General features: G+C 38.5%; 1 protein-coding gene across 1 annotated transcript; it reads left to right on the top strand.

Annotated features, from left to right (window-relative positions):
- The first annotated feature begins 11,028 nt into the window (after positions 1 to 11,028).
- On the top strand, positions 11,029 to 18,983 carry cpa4 (carboxypeptidase A4). The gene is made up of 11 exons (XM_065956906.1): positions 11,029 to 11,185; positions 12,379 to 12,460; positions 14,277 to 14,411; positions 14,505 to 14,603; positions 15,102 to 15,203; positions 15,313 to 15,414; positions 15,887 to 15,997; positions 16,203 to 16,293; positions 16,728 to 16,927; positions 17,682 to 17,766; positions 18,657 to 18,983. Exons 1-11 carry the CDS (start codon positions 11,118 to 11,120, stop codon positions 18,842 to 18,844), a joined length of 1,263 nt encoding a protein of 420 aa, XP_065812978.1. The 5' UTR covers positions 11,029 to 11,117; the 3' UTR covers positions 18,845 to 18,983.
- The last annotated feature ends 240 nt before the right edge of the window (positions 18,984 to 19,223 follow it).

Raw genomic sequence — 19,223 nt, 5'->3', positions numbered from 1 at the left:
GATAGATACATAACGACAGGAACTGATGAAGAAACCCCCTCAGAACAGAAGTCATTAAAACAACGGAGGGAAAGGTTCACTTTATTTATTCCTGAGAAATACCAATTGACCAAACGTGGGTTATTATAACTACGACTGGACTGAGATTCAAAGTGATTCATTTGACTGCACAATGAGATGTTCAACCCGGAAGCACTTAACATGTACAGGACAAGAAAAGTCATGAGACATAGGTTACCACTTTGTCCCCAGGGGTCCGTCAAAATGGACCAATCCCAGGGTTCCTCACAGGGGCTTTAACAAAAACTCTCCTTTCTCAATGTTTCCTTCCTCTTTAGTTGCAGCACAGAAAGAGTTAAGTTCAGAGCGTCATTGTTACGCAAATGCCTGTTCATTGCAGACATCAGTGCAGGAACATTGCTACACATTAGAGGCATGGTGACGGAGATTATGTGTTGAAAAGGCTGCTTTCACTTATATAGAAGTCCTCTGAAGAACAAAGCTTCACAAACTGCTTCCTTTAAAGGATCTGCACTTGGACTCCAGAATCTTTTATACTCTTGTGCGTCATTACTCTCTTTAGTATGACGATTATGATTTGGTCTTCTTTAGTTTTGTGTATTGTAAGAGTTTAGATTTGTCATTTCTCATCCTCCTGTGTCTCTATGTTCTTTGTGTATTGTTACTGTTCTCTGTGTGTCTCTAGTGTCTCCTGTTTTATTTTGTAGTCTTTGTCCCCAGTGTTTCTTGTCTTACTTCCTCCCTTTGTCTGGTTTCCCTCCATTTTGATTTCCCTGATTGTCTTCTTCTGTGTCTGATTACCCCTGTGTTTATTTAGTCTCAATGTTCCCTCCCTCTTCTTGTAAGTTCATATGTATACCTACCTAATGGTGCTTTCCATTTACCTTTCAAACTCGGATCTCGGAGCTGGGAGTGACGCAACACCCGAGTTAACCGCATTCCAGTTGCGAGTCAGACAGTCAACATGAGCACCTCCAGGAGTACCTTTGTGTTGTTAACTATGTGATAGTTTGCTTTCCGAAATTACATGACAACATGTCCCAGTAGAACTTTCACAATACTATCGGTGTGATTGATTTAATTACACAAAAAGAGGATTTAGCTGCTAATAAACACAGTTACAACTTTGAAAACACTGTTAATGCACGTAGCGGCCATGTTGGATTTGAACTCCGACTACTGAAGGTCCTCCAAGTTGACGTATCAGACTCTGAAACTCAGACTCTGAAATTCCGACTTCCGAGATCAAATGAACCTTGCCATAAGATCTGTGCTGTTACTTTGTGGCTTCTTGTGTTTTCCACATTTTATGGATTTTTTTAAGTTTTGGACATTTTTTGGACTCTAAAGAAACTAAATTTTGTTTTTGCCATATGCCTTTTTGTTTAATTAAATATTTTGCTTGTCTGTACTTGGGTCCTCCTCTCCTCTTTGTTTTTTGACAAGCACGACAATGAGCCCAGTAGTGCAAGTCGCTAGTGCATTCAGGAAGATTTAAACAACATGCAGGCACACCAAGAACTCTGCTTTCATGAAAAATGGTTTATCCAACTCTCAGAGTAGTAAACAGTTACTCGTGTTTCCTGACTTTCAGTGATAACTAAATATATCTCCATAATCTCAGCGATAAAAGAAGTAATAAAAACAGGTTCTGTGTTTCGACTCTGTTGGGTTTTCTAGCTTCTCCAAAGAGTTTGAATGGAGTTTTCACCAATCAGGGCTGTCATACACTGTGCGGTTTGTCACTCCCATTGAGCTGTGTGGAGTTAACACTTGAAGGATTCCTCAAAGGCTTTTTACCTTTTACATTAGGTGACACTGACAGTCTTTGAACGATCACATTTTATGAATTTCTGCTTCATTATTTAGTGCCTTGTGGAGCATCAGAAATAAGACAGTAGATGACTTTTCTGGGACGGAAAAAAATAGAACATTGTGGTACAATCTGCTTCGATGGTGCAGGACATCAGACCTCCCTTTTTTTGAAAGTTTTTGTGTTCCATATTTTATTTAGACGTTTTCTGACCGACCAGAAAGAGATGCTCTGTGTGTGAGTTTTATGCCTTCTTCTTTTGATGAGCAGTATTTTCCATGATTAAATTTGAGCCGTTTCTGCTTCATTATCAGGCACAGATGTTACTCGCTTTCAAAATAGCAAGAAAACAATCGATTGATGATGATGTTGGGGAACTGAGCTGACATTCTTATGAGCGTGGGTTGCGAAGTGACAGCGTGCTAATTACAGCCGGTAGACTTTTTTCGTCTTCGCTCTAGTCCTGTCCAAGATTTTAATGAGCACTCTTTGCTGTCTTCTCTGTTGCTTCATCTTTGTGTGACTTTTAACTTCATTTTGTGTTATTATATTTTTATGGTCTCCTCCCACTTAGAGCTATAATCAGAAACTGTAATTGGCACTGTAAACCAGAAACCTGACACCCCACACATCAAAGGCTTTTAGTATGTACAAGTTGCATCACACAAGCAAAGATGAGATATGAACTGCAGAGAAGAAGTTTTTACTAAAGGGTGCTGAAATGCCATGGTGACTCAGTGAAGTTATTATAGAAACCTTTGAAGAAATACAGTCAAGATTTGTAATCATTAATAGAAAATATGAGAGCTCTTTATTAATATATACTGAACAGCTATGAGCACATCAAAAAGGTAAATGTCAAATCTTTGAATGAAAACAACAAAGACATAAATCCTGAATACAATGAAAGCCATCATTTATAAGCCAAGTGTAGTGATGCTTTTTCAGGGTCTGTTTTCCTGCTGCTGGATTTAAACATTTTAAGCTTTTAATAAAATTGACGACTTCAGACACGTAACAATTATAAAAGTAATGATGCTGATAAACGTTATTTCTATAGCACCTCATGCACCTGGGGGATAGTTCGAAGTGTGTTAGAATAAAGTGAAAAACGGGGAATAAAGCAGACAAATTAAAAGAGCAATGACTATGCAATAAAACCAACCGAGCTATCAAATTTACATACAAAATAGTAAAGGTTCCAAAAGCATGAACAGTATTAAGCTTGGAAAAACAAAATATATAACTGAGAAGAAAGGAACGCATAAAAACAATATCAAGTATGAAGTATTAAAGGTGAGCAAGCCCTCTCAGTAATCGAGGCAGGGTCATCAGATCTCATCATTCTCTCAGTGATACTAGATGATAATATATGCCTGATTTTCTTGTATTTTTCCATATCCCTTATTTGATAAAGTATGACTGGATTAATGCGTTCAAGCTACATGATCAGCATCTCTCTTGTCAGATTTAAATTGTGAAAAGTCTTGGCAAAATTAATCTTTTAACGAAACAGCTCAACAGTGAAGTGTAGTTTCTAAGTGAATTAGCTTTTAATAAAGATTTTTCTGGATTTATTTTTTTAGCTGATCATACTGTATGTACGAGTAGCATGTGGTGTGTAATTTGAAAAGGTCCGAGGATTATTCCCTATGGTACTCCATGTTTGATTGCAGCAGTTTATGAAGTAAAATCTCCAAAAGTAATGAACTGGTTCTGTTGGTTTACAATTAATTATAAAGCTAGGTCTTTGTATATTGATTTATAATATTGCACATAAACCATGCCAGCTGCTTCCCTCTTTCATTAAGATAATTGTCTCAGCAATGTTGTCATTACACTGACATGAAACTTGGTCTTCAAATTGACTTGCAACATGAAAGGGAAGAGGAAGATTTCCCAAATGTCAAACTATTCTTCGAATAAAAATAATAATGGCATGATAGTATCAAACAGTATTATCAAAAATCCATGCAATCAAAACGTACGTAATGTGCGTAATGTACGTTTGAGCAAGTCAACTTAATGGATGGATGATAAGAATAAAATAAATAAACAACTGGAAAAATGAATGAACTGCAAATATACCATAACACTTAAAATCTTCCAAATGTAAGAATAATACTATAGAATAGAATAAATGTCAATTTTAGGGATACAATACATCTTAAATATACTGCACAGGGAGGTTGAGGTGCTATCTATCAAATGTTAATAACAACCAACTTTACTCCCTAGCGAAGGCAGAAACTGTGTTTCAGAGTTGAAGCTTTTTTATAAATCAGATCAAGTAATTTTTACTCAGCTCCATCAAACTGTTTCATGTTATCTGACCGAAAAAAATAAGTATTTAATATTCTCCTCTCAAGGACTCACACGAGAGCTCCTCTCACTTGGGGTACCCCTGCATTGAGCCCTGAGACGGCAAAGCAATAAAGCAGACTTGAACAAGCTCAGCATGAATCTAATATCGCTTGAGCCGATACAGGGAGCTACTCAAGTCTCCGAGCTGCCGTTAATGCCAGTTTTTATTTCCCTTGCTTCCCCTTAATAAGCTCATCAACTTAGAGATGCCTGCATGCTGAAATAGTTGCTGATGAGTAATGGAATCAGGAATGGTGTGTAAAATTTTGATGACGTGCACCTCAAAAAGCCCTCAGCCAGCACACAAACACAGACAGACTCTAGAGGAGGCAGCGTCTGTCCACTCCACTCAGAAAGTACAGGGAAATAACGTTCTGGCACGAATGAGGCATAGTCTTAGGGTGAATATGAAACATCTCTGCAGCTATTCTTAGAAGTGGATGGGGTAGTGTTGCTAAATATAACTGGATCATTTTGTGCCTGCCTTTCTATTTTTACACAAGCTGAGGCCTTCCTAGGCTGTTATGGTCTTTTTTTAGACTATTACATAATAAACAGATCTCAAGGCATGATGCAATACAGTAACACAGAGTCAGACCCATAGGGAAGAATTCCATCATCCGATATAAAGGAAGAAATCTGCTCTTATAAAGAAGATATATTATATTTTAAAGAGAAACATTGGGGAAGTAGTGTGGCTGTTTTTGCAACAAAAATGACTTAAATGTGATGCAATCTCGACAGGATAAAAGAGCCAAAAGAACAATGTGTCAGCTCATTGTTAGCTCACATGGTTGACAGGTAAGGAAAGGTGATGAGTTATTCTTTGGGGACTCATGTCAACTTGAGTATGCAAGAAAACACAAGAGTCAAGGGGAAAAAATGCTGATTTTCAGCATTGAACTATGCGCCTTGGGAAAGATAAGATTCACTGCTCGTTTGGGAGAAGCAAGTCAGCAGAGCCTCTCCAGTCTCTGCATCCAAGATGTCGCACAGACGCACAGCTACATGAAGCCTCAATCAGCTAAAATGGAGAATGTAAATGTGACAGGGCTGTAGAGCATAGTGAAGAGATGTGACTCTGTTTCAAAGCTTACATAACCCTTACACAGATCAGTGTAAACGCCTGGATGCATATTTTTAACAATGTCAATGTGGATGGGACACACTGTCAACAAAACTGCATAATGAGAAATTCAGTCCTCTGATGTTTACATCCAAGAGAGGTTTGTTGATGTCAAATATTGAGCCATTTATCTTTTGACTGCTTAATTTAAATAACATTCATTGATCTCCCCCCACCCCCCCTTCCTCCAGTGCCTTCAAATATCCATGGCTAGTTTTAGTGTTTTAGTTGTATCTTCTATGAAGACAAAGTAAGGCTATGTTTGCTGTTGAAAAGCAGAGTTAACCTTTCAACTCCACCATCTTCTTACCCCTCCATGCTTGAAATTTAAAGACATCAGAATGAGCACTTTAGCTTTCAATTCCACCATCTTTTGACCTCTCCCAGGCGAAGAATTTACAAATGAGTGTCTGCTCTCAACAGCATTGCTGTATGACACTTGTACAACTGTTTTACTTCTGCAATAAGCCAACCATCCCAGCACAAGAGAGAAAAAGGCCTAAAAATAGGTAAACTATGGACCACAACAGGAGGACATCTTCTGACGCCATGCTCAGTGTGGTTGAATGTTATATTGTCGTAGGCCTACCCTTCATCCAGTGCTGCAAATTGTACAAAATGTATGGTATCTAGAAGACATTTAATTCTAGTGCTATTGATCAAAAACTGTATTCCATGGTCAAATAACAAACTTGCAAAGTCAGGTAGTGTAGGCCCTTCACAACAGCTAACATTTGTAGTCCTAAACTAAACAGTTTGCTAGCTTACATAACACTGCTGTTGAATTACCACTAGCTTGCTAACAATGCTGTTTGCTGGTAACATACTGGCTAACTAACATTAGCATCAAACTTAAATTTTACCAGCTAACAATAATGTTAGGTAACATTACCACGAGCTAGCTAACATTACGTTCTGCTAGCTAACATAACCTTTTGCTAGCTAACACTTTTTGAACAGCATTACCACCAGCTGGCTAACAGTTCTATTTGCTAGCTAAAATCGCCTGTTTGCTTGCTATCATCACTTTTAGATAACATTACCACCATCTAGCTTACGTTACTTTTTGTTAGCTAACATTGCTCGCTGACTTTGCTTTTAGATAACATTAGCAGCACCTAGCCCTTACCTCGCTAACATAGCTGCTCCTTCACATTATGTTTTGTAATATGTTGTGCAAAGTTATCAAATAGTGTTTGCTGGTGAGAGGTGGAATGATAACTGCTTTCAGAGGTAACAAATGTTTTGTTTTAGCTTGAAATGTTGCCTTAATTAACTATTTGTCTGACCCCTGAAACAAAACAGCATTTTAAACTCCCACCATGTCTGTGACCTGAGGGAAGTTACATGATTAGCAACTTAAGAAATAGATATTTGTCAGAAAAGCAATGCCAACTGTCTTCTTTATCTGTTTTTTTAGGTAGCCTATTAGTCGTAACACTGGCTAAGCTTATACTATGTTTGTGCTGTAGGCTTCAGTCTGTTCCCTACAACACACTTATTTAAAACACTGTCACGTGTACCATTGCATTAGGGGCCAATGCGACTTTTAATGGTGTATTTGACTTATGTTACAGGCAAATAAGGGTTATTATTTTGATAGCAGTGAAACACTGATTTTATTCAGTGATCTAAATAATCAACAGTCTGTGTCAATCCCAGAGAACAACAGAGCATCTTTCCATCCTCATAATCATCAACAGTTATTTAGTATTCATTACAGGAGGCAGGGGTAGTGGGCAAAATAGATGAGAAAGTTCAGCAGCATGTCACGATGCATTTTAATTCAGAGGTCTGTCTCTACTTTTTCACCAGCCAGCAGAGAAATTGTCACTTTCTCACTGTCACCCTGCTCTCATTATGTCTTGTTCACAGGCGCAGTTGAAAGTTATGCTGTTATAAACCAAGCTGGATGAGAGACAGTTGACGCACCATACAATTAAATAACAGCACTCAGTTATAAAGGGCTGACATTGAAGAGCGTAATCCAATCGGAGGAGAGATTTCGACTCACAAAAGATACTCACAGGAGAATGATTTTCCCTTGCCTCTGTCACCTGAACGCCAGCCTGGACACAAGGACAAATCACAAGGTGCTCAAGGGACCAAAACATCTATTACACATATTAAATGAATTCAAAGTAATTTCTTCTCTCTAACTCTAGTTTTTATTGACTCAAAATATCCAAAAAATACACACCAAAAGAGGGATTGTTTTTTTGTAAACTGCTCTGTAATATCTAAGTATATCCTTTGTGCAAAATGAGATGAACAAGTGAGCAATAAATGATTAATGGTCAATTTACTGGTGGCCCTCTGAAATATTGAGAGCGAGAACTCAGCCATGAAATGCAATGTAAATGGATCTATTTATAGTGTAGCAGAGGAAGTCATGTGGAACAAGCTGGTCCGGGTTGCCTTGTTCATATAGCTTTTAGAGGCAAACGACAGGGGAGAAAAGAGGGCAAAAACACACACACTACACCCACATTTGCATGTAAAGCCACTTTTTCTGGGGACATTAAACTTTCAGACACACAGCAGGAATAGCAATAAATAATTTCCACATTGAGAAAGACGGAAAGCCCCAGCTCAACTCCCATGTGCCCTGTAGCCTCCCACTTCGATTCAAGCCTCCACACTCCCTCCCTCTGCCCTCCCCTCTCGTGTTGTCTCGTGGGATTGTTTAGGAGTGAAAAGGAAGGGAAGTGACATGTTAAAACCGCTTTTTGTTAATTCTGAGAGGAGGGAGCGTTTGGCGGGGTGTCACAGCAGCTGATGGGAGCAGAGAGCATGTGTCAATCGGTGGATTTCTGGATGAATAACGTAACACAAAACCCCAAATCCTCGGCTAACAGTAATGAAATATGACTGTGTTGCAACATCAGGGGAAAAGCCAAGAGAGGGTTTCCGATCAAGTTTTATTACTTTAATTTATACTATATTACATTATCAAGCAATGGAAGATGTTGGATTAGAAATATATTACAAGAACTACATGACAGACTTTAATGTATGATACATATACAGTACATAAGCAGGCGCTAAAATGTAGTTTACTGCCTGCGTTTAAGAAATGTAGTAAGAAAAACCAACCCCTTTAGCTGTTTTTTAATGTAGTAATATTAATATGTGGCTGCATCTAAAAATTCCAATTATGTTTATAGTTATGATTGCTTTATAGTGGAAAAATATGCTCATTCTCAAGAGACCAATGCCAGACACGTTATTTGGTTTAAAACCCAAAGGTTATCAGCTCAATATGTTGGTTATTGTCCTTATGAAGTGACTTAAATAATTGATCTTTTATCTAAATAATAGGGTGTGTGATGATAACTCATGATACAAATCATGATTCTGGGTTCATAATCCAATTTTATCACATTTTTTCTACAATTTTCTAATTATTATAGGGACATAAGATTGGACTATATTTATGGATGTGTCGTACATTCATCAGTTTCACCTCCTGTCTACCACCCCGCTTTAAAACGACGCCTCAAAATCAATTTCTCATCCTCAAAATCTTCACTTGCTTCTTCCATGGCTGTGTGCCTCTCCTCTTCAGATACTGACTGCGAACAAGAGAAGCCAAAAGCAGACAGAGTGCTCTGGGGATGAATAAAACCCTCTTGCAGTATATACCCTACTAAATCGTTGCCCATAAATCATACACTTTCTGTTGATGCTCTACTACTCTATTCACTGCTGGTAATATAATGTGTAGTTCTACTTCTGTTTCCACCACAGGAACTCACCACTGGGCCTTAGGAGTTTTGGAGATATTCATTGGGTTTCCCACCAGGAGTCTAGATAAACACCAAAAAGTTACCAACTCCAGGGGAAGCATTTCCTGGAAGTACAGGGACTTTTGGGGTATGATTAGGTTTTTCTTATTGGTCTATTACTCGCAGCATTTAGAGGCCAAGATGACTTGAAGTATTTTGATGTGATTTGTTACCATACAATGCCTTAAATATTTAGGAGTCAGTTGCCGTCAATTTCACCGCTGTAAACCAGTCAGCCCAGTATGCAAAATAGGGTTTGGTTTTTCACACTGCAGTAGACTTATTAATCTGATCCTCACAGGTCTTAAGACCATGGTTAAAACAGCAGACATTAATGGGCTGTAGCCTACTTTTTAGGCCCTTAAAAAAGCCCCAGAGCCCTCAAAGTCTTGGGTACTTTCTGTGGAAACACAGCATTTGTAAGTAGCTCCCCACTCACTCATACTCACCAATTATAAAAGTGACACTCATCACGAAAAAAACAAAAAACCCTCACTGTGTGATAAATAATTAAGGATTCAGGGTAATTCCAGCCTGCTTAATCTGATGTCACTCACCAGAGCCATAATTAGGGTTTACTATGACTGTATGGTCGGCTTTAGTAGATGTTTCAAAGTGCCAAACTGCCATCTACTGGCTGCTGTGTTCACATGCAAGTGACTGTACACATCTTAGTCTTAGATCTGCTGCTATAACAGCATCCACTCCCTTGGTGTTTAAGGTTTTGGCCACCGGGATTTAGTTCAGAATAAATAGCCTAATTAATGTCTAAATTAACAGGGGTCGGGAAAAAAGGTCTGGCCCCCACTCCCATGAATCTTAGGAGAGGCAACATCGATTGAAAATGATTCTAAAAAAATGTGAAAATTTGGCTTTATTCTTTTCATTTAATGCTTTTTGTCCAATCTTAATAAAGAGGAGGAAAAGGCTGAGGCTGCTAAAACAAAGTCTGAGAGCAGAGAGGTCAACACTGAGGTGAAAATTGAAAATGGTGTCACAAAGTACCCGGAGAAAAAATGATGTGAATTGATCAAAGGAACTTTCAGTTTCACCTGAAGAGAGTTCAGTCCAGGCGGCTAAAGTGAATGGAGCTGAGAAGAGCCGGGTTGTTCATGTGAGTGGTGTGAAATGGCAATGAGACGATGAAGACGAAGGACGAGGACTCAAAGCAAGGAATCAGGAAAAGACTGAGGCTTATTTTATAGTAACGCAGAAAGAAGACGTTGAAGCTCAGGTTGTGGATGGTTGATTTTTAAATCACATCATTAACGGTGTTCAAATGGCTTAATATTTTGGTTTCGGAAGTTGAAACCAATTCACCTGTACCCACACACATGGTGGTTTGCAGCTGTGATTTTTTATTCATGAGATTTGTAATAATTTTGAGTCTATTTATGCTACATAGTTTTCACATCAGGAGAGTTAAAAACTATTTCTGAGGGAAGCATCAGCTTTTTCGACGACTCAAGACTCGCCTATAGTTCCTTTTCTGTGATGAGGCCTCGTTATGGGTGGCACACTTTGTCTCTAAAGGCTCAAAAACAGCACAAAATCATCACACACAAGCTATCTCTCGTGAAGTAGAGCATGAACAGTGGATTTACCAAATATACCAAATCTATAGTTTAACCCTATTAAACATCATGAATATTTTGCATGTTTAATTTTATTCCTTCAGCAGAAAAAAAACCTTTTAGTCTGTTTATAGAAGTGTTCTTACCGTGAAGGCCCTTCACAAAATGTGACAGTTACTCTGAAGTAAGGTACAGATCCAGGGAAAGTGTAGCTATCTGCAGCTGAGCTCTGAACAGATAAACACAAAGCTTTATCAGCAACTTTGTCTCTCAAAATAACTTTTTTCCTGTGCAGGAGAACTGTGTGTTTCTTAGCAGAGTGAGGTAACTGCATGGGAACAGTCCACCTGTCGCCCGGTGATATAAGGAGACTAGAGACTGACACCTGACTCACTTTATGCTCCTGAAACAGTCGGGGACATACAGACGAGATGAGAGGCTTCTGGCTGCTGTTGGTGCTTGTGGCTGCGGCCTATGCTGATGAGAGGCTCTTCATCGGGTGAGTTAGTCTGTGCACATGGTGAGAGGAGGAAATTATTATTAATATGAACTTTGTCTCTGAATAGGAGAGAAATTAGATTATAAAGACACTGATTTCAAAGACAGCAAGGGGTTTGAAAACCTCACTCATCATATGTAATCAAATTATTGCTCCTGTTTTTGTTTTTGTTAATTTCAAGAACACAGATATGTTATGAATATCTCAAAGTGTTCTCCCATTAAAATCTGTTGCTTCCTATACATCCATTATTGACTGCTTCAAACAGTAAGCAAACAAAGAAACAAACATTCTGATATGCCTGGTGTACTCTTTGTAGCTGAACCGGATAAAACATCTTAAGCATTTTACACAAGTCCTTACACAAAACTCTGAATAAACAAACTAAGGTACCAAACGCCTCCCTGTGGAACTCCCTCCCTCAACACATCTGAGACTGTATCGACCTGCCACCATTAAAATCCCTGATCACAACCCACCTTTTCAGCACTGCTTCTGATGCTAACGTTTCTTTTTCAACCATTGTTTAGTTGTGTTTTTTTCCTGTTGATTTGCTTTGTATTTCTTTTAAGGTCATGTGACTCTGTAAAGTGTCTTTGAGTATTTTGAAAAGCACTATATAAATAATTATATATTACCGTACTTATATTATTATATAAGTACGAGGTACAACAGAGGTACAACATCAACAAACTCTTTGTTACAGATGAAATCAATTAGGGGTTGTAAAACAATGTAACATTTGAATCACTGCTGCCTGGGTTTAGTAGCCTCATACCTGGAGCAAAGAAATAAGAATCAAACGTGCATAAATGTCATCAAAACTTTTAAAACACTCCAGCTCGTAAAAGAAAGCGCACTCTAAAGTACTATATTGAAGTTTTAAAAGACTTATCAGGTTGATTTTATTCCCTCAGATGCCTCATTTGTTCAACATGTCGAATAACCAACCAAGCTGAGAAAGCAGATTGATATTCATTGAGCAGAACACAAAGAGACTTTATGTTTAAAGACAGATTAAATCTTCATTACAGACGTATTAGAGAGAGTAGAGTGGTAGTCTCTGTACTCGCAGTTCTGTACAATAAATTGCTTGCTATATTGGTACGCAACACTCCCACAAATAAGATCATCCAGTAATAACTCTAAAATGTCAATAATAATGTTCATAAACTGGACTGAACTTCTTCCAGGGATCAGGTCATCAGGGTCAATGCTGAGACCGAGGAGCAGATCCAGCTCCTGCAGGCTCTGGAGACTCAGGAGGAGTGGGAGGTACACACACACACACACACACACACACACACACACACACACACACACACACACACACACACACTGGTGCAAACACCTACGTGACCTAAGTTTTCTCAGCTGCTTCTGCTAAAAAGTTTCTCACAAACTCCCCAAGAAATACAAAAGGTAAATGAGTTTGGGCCTGGACTAACCGCCCCGGGAGAGAGTGTGTGGGCTGAAGGTCAACAGAGTCATCAGCACTTATCGGGGAAGTCGGAAACTCTCTGAGGCTCGGCTCCTGTTTTGTGTTGAACTCTTTCATAAACAAAATAATAATGCATTTATTAACCTTTTATCTTGTTTTTACTCTTATGATTACATCTATTTCTGCTTCTTTTAAAGAGAATCAGAGAAGATTTTAGACTCGTGTTAGCATCTGAATCTAATTTAGAAAATGTTTAAATTAGTTGACTCTTTTTTTGATTTATGCTGGGAAATTGTCTAATGATTTAAACTCTTGGTACACACTTTGACTTAAGGCATTTTGGTATTTTTGGACCTCTGTGATATCTTAATGTGGGTTATATGACAATAAGAAAGACTGCAAAGGAAGGTCAATGTGGAAGCATGAGCAGAGGAACAGATACAGTTTATTAAAGTTCATGTGTACAAGAAAGGTCGTTCTGTAAGGTCATTCATTTAGAAGAAATGACAAGGAATACAGGCATCTAAAGTATTTACTTACTGAATTTATTGACAAATATCCTGTTTTTTATGTGGATTATGAGAACTCATGTCAAGTGAAGGCTTCATTCTATGGAATACTCAAGTAACTTTATTTCCATTGGCAAGATACAGGAATCAAGTGCATTGAAATAGGCAATAAAACAAATAGTCTCATTTAGCTTACCTTACAAGCAGGGGCGTGTCCAGACTTTTCTGACTGGGGTGGCCAAACTGGGGCTCTGACATCTGCAGGGGTGGCCTGCAGGTGTGATGTGTGCACAAACACACACACACACAAATAAATATAAATGATTTAGTCTGTCTGACTTCAACAATCATATCTACTTTATAACACAAGAGAATGGAAACATAGACATCATGTTAGCTTGATTCATTAAAGAGACAAAAAGAAGATGTTGGACTATGTTCAAACTTAAAGAATGCATGAAAATTTTGAACACTGTCTAACTGACATAAATAGGGGATGTTCATTGCATGCAACACAGTGTGCATTACTTTCCTATATGCAGCTGTCTTATGAAATCGATGTGCAAGGTATTCATTTACAGTTTAAAATTAAAACTAAAACTGAAAGCAGCCTTTTGTAAAGAGGCCCAAATAGTCGTTTTCGCCTCTGAAAGGGCAAATAGCCAATCACAGTTAAGGATTTTTGGGGTTGTAACTGGGGTGGCCAATCAGATTTCAAAGGGGGCCCATGCCAACCCTGACTACCCCTATGGACACGCCCCTGCACTCAAGTAACCACCACCAAAAAAGAAGAAACAGTCAAAACAATGTTAATGGTGTGATTTAAATTAGAATGATTATCTATTTTTTATATATCTGGGTAACAAATGTATTTAATATCTAGATATACTGTGATAAAATGGTTAAATGTTGCAGTCTAAAATGGTGTGAATTACGCAGATATAAAAGCTTATGATAAGTACATATACAGAGGTGTGGAAAAAAGTCAGTTCTTAAATTCTAGTAGAAGCCACTGAAGCAGAAATGCGACAAATTATTTAAGAAGTGATATTCTGCTTAGCTCCCTTTCAGAACCGTGCTTTCTAAGTGTTTTAATTGTCATGCTTTCCTAATTTTTTCCTAATCACCCTTCTGATCCCAGATGGACTTCTGGCTCCACCCGGTCTCCACTGATCTCCCCGTCGACATCCGCGTGCCCCTCTCCAGTCTTGGCGCTGTGACACAGTTCCTCGATTCCCACGACATCCACTACTCTGTCCTTATCAACAACCTGCAGGTATGTAATCCTCCACATGCAGTAATTTCTTAACTTATTAATTTACACCACAATACTGAATTTGAGCTCTTTTTTTGTGTGCGTCACCTTTAGGATCTTCTGGATGAGGAGAGAGCTGAGATGCAGGAGAACCAGATGAACGAGCGCAGCACCAAGAGCTTCAACTTTGGAGCTTATCATCGCCTGGAGACTGTAGGCTTTTTACTCAAACACACGATTCAGTCATGACTCACTTAAATATGGAGACTTTCATGGTCAACACCCTACAAACACCTTATTTCAACTCATCTTCGATCTGTTATCAAACCAAAGTCAGTTCTAAAATTCTGATTTATTAAAGGAAAGGAAACAGCAAACAGTCAAACTTCAGATAGACAACTAAAATGATCTGTGCACTTCAGCATCTTAAGTTTGGACTTATTTCTTATAAATTCTAGAGAAAGCAAACTTTATTATTAGATAAACCCTGGCTGATCCTTCACTTGGTCCTCTATTTTCTTCACTGTGATGTAAAATCAGGTATTTCTTGAACTAGTCAATTAGTTTTTGTTAATTTAATTCCTAGTGTTGTGTGGTGATTTTACTTTATTACGATCTGCAGTAATCCTCCACAACCAAGCATTTAGTATATCTGTTTAGAATCCGGTACCAAACATCTGTATTGTATTGTTTGATGTGTCACTAACTCAGATCTACAGCTGGATGGATACTCTGGTGGCTCAGTACCCTAATCTGGTCTCCAAGCAGCAAATTGGTAAATCTTATGAGAACAGGCCCATGTATGTGCTCAAGGTAGGACACACACACACCTCATACTACAAAACCATAGACCTATAGTACCCTGTGTTTGTAGCATGTGTGTACTGTAAACTGTACCGTTACTGTTCCTCGTTTTGATTAGTTCAGCACTGGTGGAAACAACCGTCCCGCCATCTGGATCGACACAGGGATCCACTCCAGAGAATGGGTGTCTCAGGCTACCGGAGTGTGGACTGCTAACAAGGTAACACATATCGAACTGGGTTCAACTGGATTACTGTGTTCGAACATCTGTATTATCTATTATCTACACCTGATTTAAGATTCTCAGAAAATACGAATATTCTGCTTTCAGCTCGTTGTAAATTGATTATCTTTCAGGTTTGGACTGATGAAATAAAAAAAAAATAAAAAAAAAAGATGATTAGAGATGCTATCTGTTTTACATTTCTGACATTTTACAGTGAAACCAAATCAACAGTAGATTATTAGCAAATGAAATTAAACTTTAGATGCTGCAGCTTTAATTAATAAAAACACCTTATATTATAAACAACATACCTCATATTTGTGTGAAAGGCTTTGAGCCTCAAATTCCTTCCTTTCCTGTAAACAATCTTAACATTCGTTTCTCTGTCTTCTATGTAAGATACAAACTATTGCACATTTTGTCCAGTCATAAACATATGAATATAATGTTTTGTTTTCTTGCTCAGATTGCCACTGACTATGGCACTGATGCCTCCCTGACCTCCCTCCTGAACACCATGGACATCTACATGCTGCTGCTGGCCAACCCGGACGGCTACGCCTACACCCACTCCAACGTACAGCACCACCATTGAATGCAGCATGATGGGTCTTAGGCCATATTTTCTGTGTCAATATGTTCATGTTTCAGACCAGTTATGTACAAAAAAAAACATTTTGAAATTATGACAGTAAAACATTGTCAACATAAGTCCATTGAAATGTTAGTAACAGTATTTGCATTTTCCCTGAGCCATGACTGACTGTGTGTGATGTGTTCAGGACCGTATGTGGCGTAAGACCCGCGCCGTGAACCCTGGCTCCTCGTGCCGTGGAGTCGATCCCAACAGGAACTGGGACGCAGGCTTTGGTGGTCAGTGAAGAAAAGAGACCAAATCTGTCTCATTGATATGATTTTTTGTTCTTGTTGTAGTTTAAAGGTAGAGTCAGTAGCAATGTTTGCTGCAGCTTGTAAACACAACATTCAAAGTTGGACCTTCATCATTGCCACCAGAGGTTCACATCCAGGGCAGGACTTGGTGTTTACATTTACTGCTTGTACCAACACTGCAAGCTACCTGATAATATTACATTTGTTGTACTGTGAAGCTGATCATTTAGCAAGCTAACCTGCCAGTGTTTGGCAACTGCCTGCCCAACAGAAAGCAGGCCAACTGCTTGTCCGTTGGCCAAATCACAGAATTCATAATTGAATTATATTTTTCTGTACATAAGTATGTATGTTGTTATGATGTTCATTGTGTCTCATGCATTCCTTTTTGTTATCTTTTAATCATCATCCTCCAGGCCCTGGAGCCAGCAGGAACCCCTGCTCTGACTCTTACCACGGCCCCTCGGCTCACTCTGCGATCGAGGTGAAGAACGTGGTGAATCTGATCAAGAGCCACGGAAACTTCAAGTCCTTCATCTCCGTCCACGCCTACTCCCAGCTGCTCATGTACCCCTACGGATACACCTGCGGGAGTGTGCCTCATAAGTCTGAGTTGGTAAGGAGGGGAAAGAGAAATGGTCTGTTATGAGAAGGGCAAAGAGCAAATTAAATCAGACGCCTTGCTGTTGAGCCCGTAACTGCAAAGGAGTTCTCATACCGAACAGTCAAGTCAGAGGGGGTGAGACCTGATTTAAGAACGCTTGTCAAAGTCACAACCTGCCTTTGAGAACTTTATTAACCTAAACTGTACAATATGGGATATGGGTTTGCTTAATTTCCAATTCCCTGGAAGTACTTCTAAAAACTGTTATTATATCTAGTATATAACCACTTTGAAAAAAACCTCCTAATGCACAGAAGTCCTGTCATTATTTGTACATAACTAAGCCCTTTAAAACAAATCACGTTTTAATCAATACTCTTCTCTAATCCGATGTGACTTTACTCTGCCTTCCAACCAAGTTGTGGGTTTCTTTTGCACAAAGTGTTACTCAAACTGTATTATTACTGAACAAAAAATGACGAGAAGCTAACTTGACCTTGAAGATATTCTGTCCTTTCTTTTCTTACCAAATAAGTATTAAATACAGAGGTTGATCAAGTTCTCTTTGTGGCAAAGACGCTAACATATTAAGCTTAACAAGAAGTCCCTTTTCCTCTTCACTCAAGATATTTCTCAAGGAGAAATCTGAAAAAGTATTCTCTGCAGCCCTTTACTCATTCATGTTACTCTCTGCAGCAGTTTCATCTGTTCACTGTACCTCACCACGGTATTTATTTATGTACCTTTGATTCTCTGTTCCCTATAGGACGCTGTCGGCAGAGCAGCAGTGCAGAAGCTCACCTCCCTCTATGGCACCAGATACAAGGTTGGAAGCATCTGCAACATCATCTGTGAGTAAACGGTTTTCATCTTTCCTTTTATACACAACAAATAAATTAGACAGAATTAAAATTATATAAACACATAACAAATGGCTTAATGTGAAGTTCTAGGCAAAAAACATAATTAGTAATAAAAAACAAAGCTAGAGGGACAGCTTTGTTCAAATATATTGTACTGTATTAAATAAAATGCAAAAAGAAGGTATTAAAAGGAGATGTGTTTCTATTGTTGGGGTTAAATTATGGAGTGATGCTGATTGACTAAATTTAGAAACCTGTAATTCACCTTTGGTTTTCAAGAAAATGCTTCACAAAGAGTCTTATAAATGTGAATGATTCATCTGTTGTTGTTTTAATTCTTCTGGAAGCTTAATTTGATAACAGTGTGGGACAGGCTTTTTTTTACAAGCAGTTTGCTTCTTCTGAAGCCTTTTCAGTCACTACTTAATATAACTGTCTGTTGACTTCATTTGAACTGTCTATATTGTTTAATATGATTGTATTATGTAGGATGGCTGAATAAATGTGTTTAAAATGATGAATTTATTTCAATTTCAATAATATCACTACTAGTCATTAGGCAATAAGGGGCAACATTTTTGTAGATATGTAGGTGAATGCCTATATTTGGAATAATAAATAACAACACACCAAAGATGAGGAGCCAATTTAGAAATCCAAAATATAGTTTTCCCACCAGGGGGCACTGATGAGTCCCAAATATCCCACTGAGTAGACACTTTTTATCACAATTCCTTGAAAGGGTTCAAGGAGTTTTATCATAAACCTTTTTTTTTAATTGAGACTGACTTGCTGAAAGAATAAATCTGGGGTTATTGGTCACAAAAAAGCTATGATAAGTAGAACTACTCCATCATGTCCTCTTCCTCCCCTCTCAGATCAAGCCAGCGGCGGCAGCATCGACTGGTCTTACAACATGGGCATCAAGTACTCTTATGCCTTTGAGCTGAGAGACACTGGTCGCTATGGTTTCATCCTGCCAGCCAATCAGATCATCCCTACGGCCACCGAGACCTGGCTGGCCCTCAAACACCTCATGGAGTACGTCCGTGATCATCCTTATTAGGAGCTACAACCATGGAGAAGAAATTCACAATAAAATCCATTGAGTCTGCCTTTAATTAGCAGAGAGACTTCATTATTCCATGCTGATGTGTGACATCTTACTTATATATATTGAACAATAAAGTCATGTTTGTCACTCATTTTTTGTCTGTATGTTTCACACTAAAGTTCAACCTGTCTGTGAAAGGATATGGTGCTAACAAAGGGGAAAGGGGCAGAATTAAAAAAAGAAAGGGAGAATCTATGCACAGCAGACATAATGCAACCTTGCTTTGGATTAAGATAGCTGCTTTATTTGACTCAGAATACAGTTTAAATTACTACGAAATTAAAACACATGATCTCAGATAAACTATTTGAACAGGAAGAGATGTACGTAT

The sequence above is a fragment of the Labrus bergylta genome, chromosome 7 (genome assembly GCF_963930695.1).
Source record: "Labrus bergylta chromosome 7, fLabBer1.1, whole genome shotgun sequence".
NCBI classification, from domain to species: Eukaryota; Metazoa; Chordata; class Actinopteri; order Labriformes; family Labridae; genus Labrus; species Labrus bergylta.
Note: the sequence above shows the minus strand (reverse complement) of the source record. Positions and strands in the feature narration are given on the sequence as shown.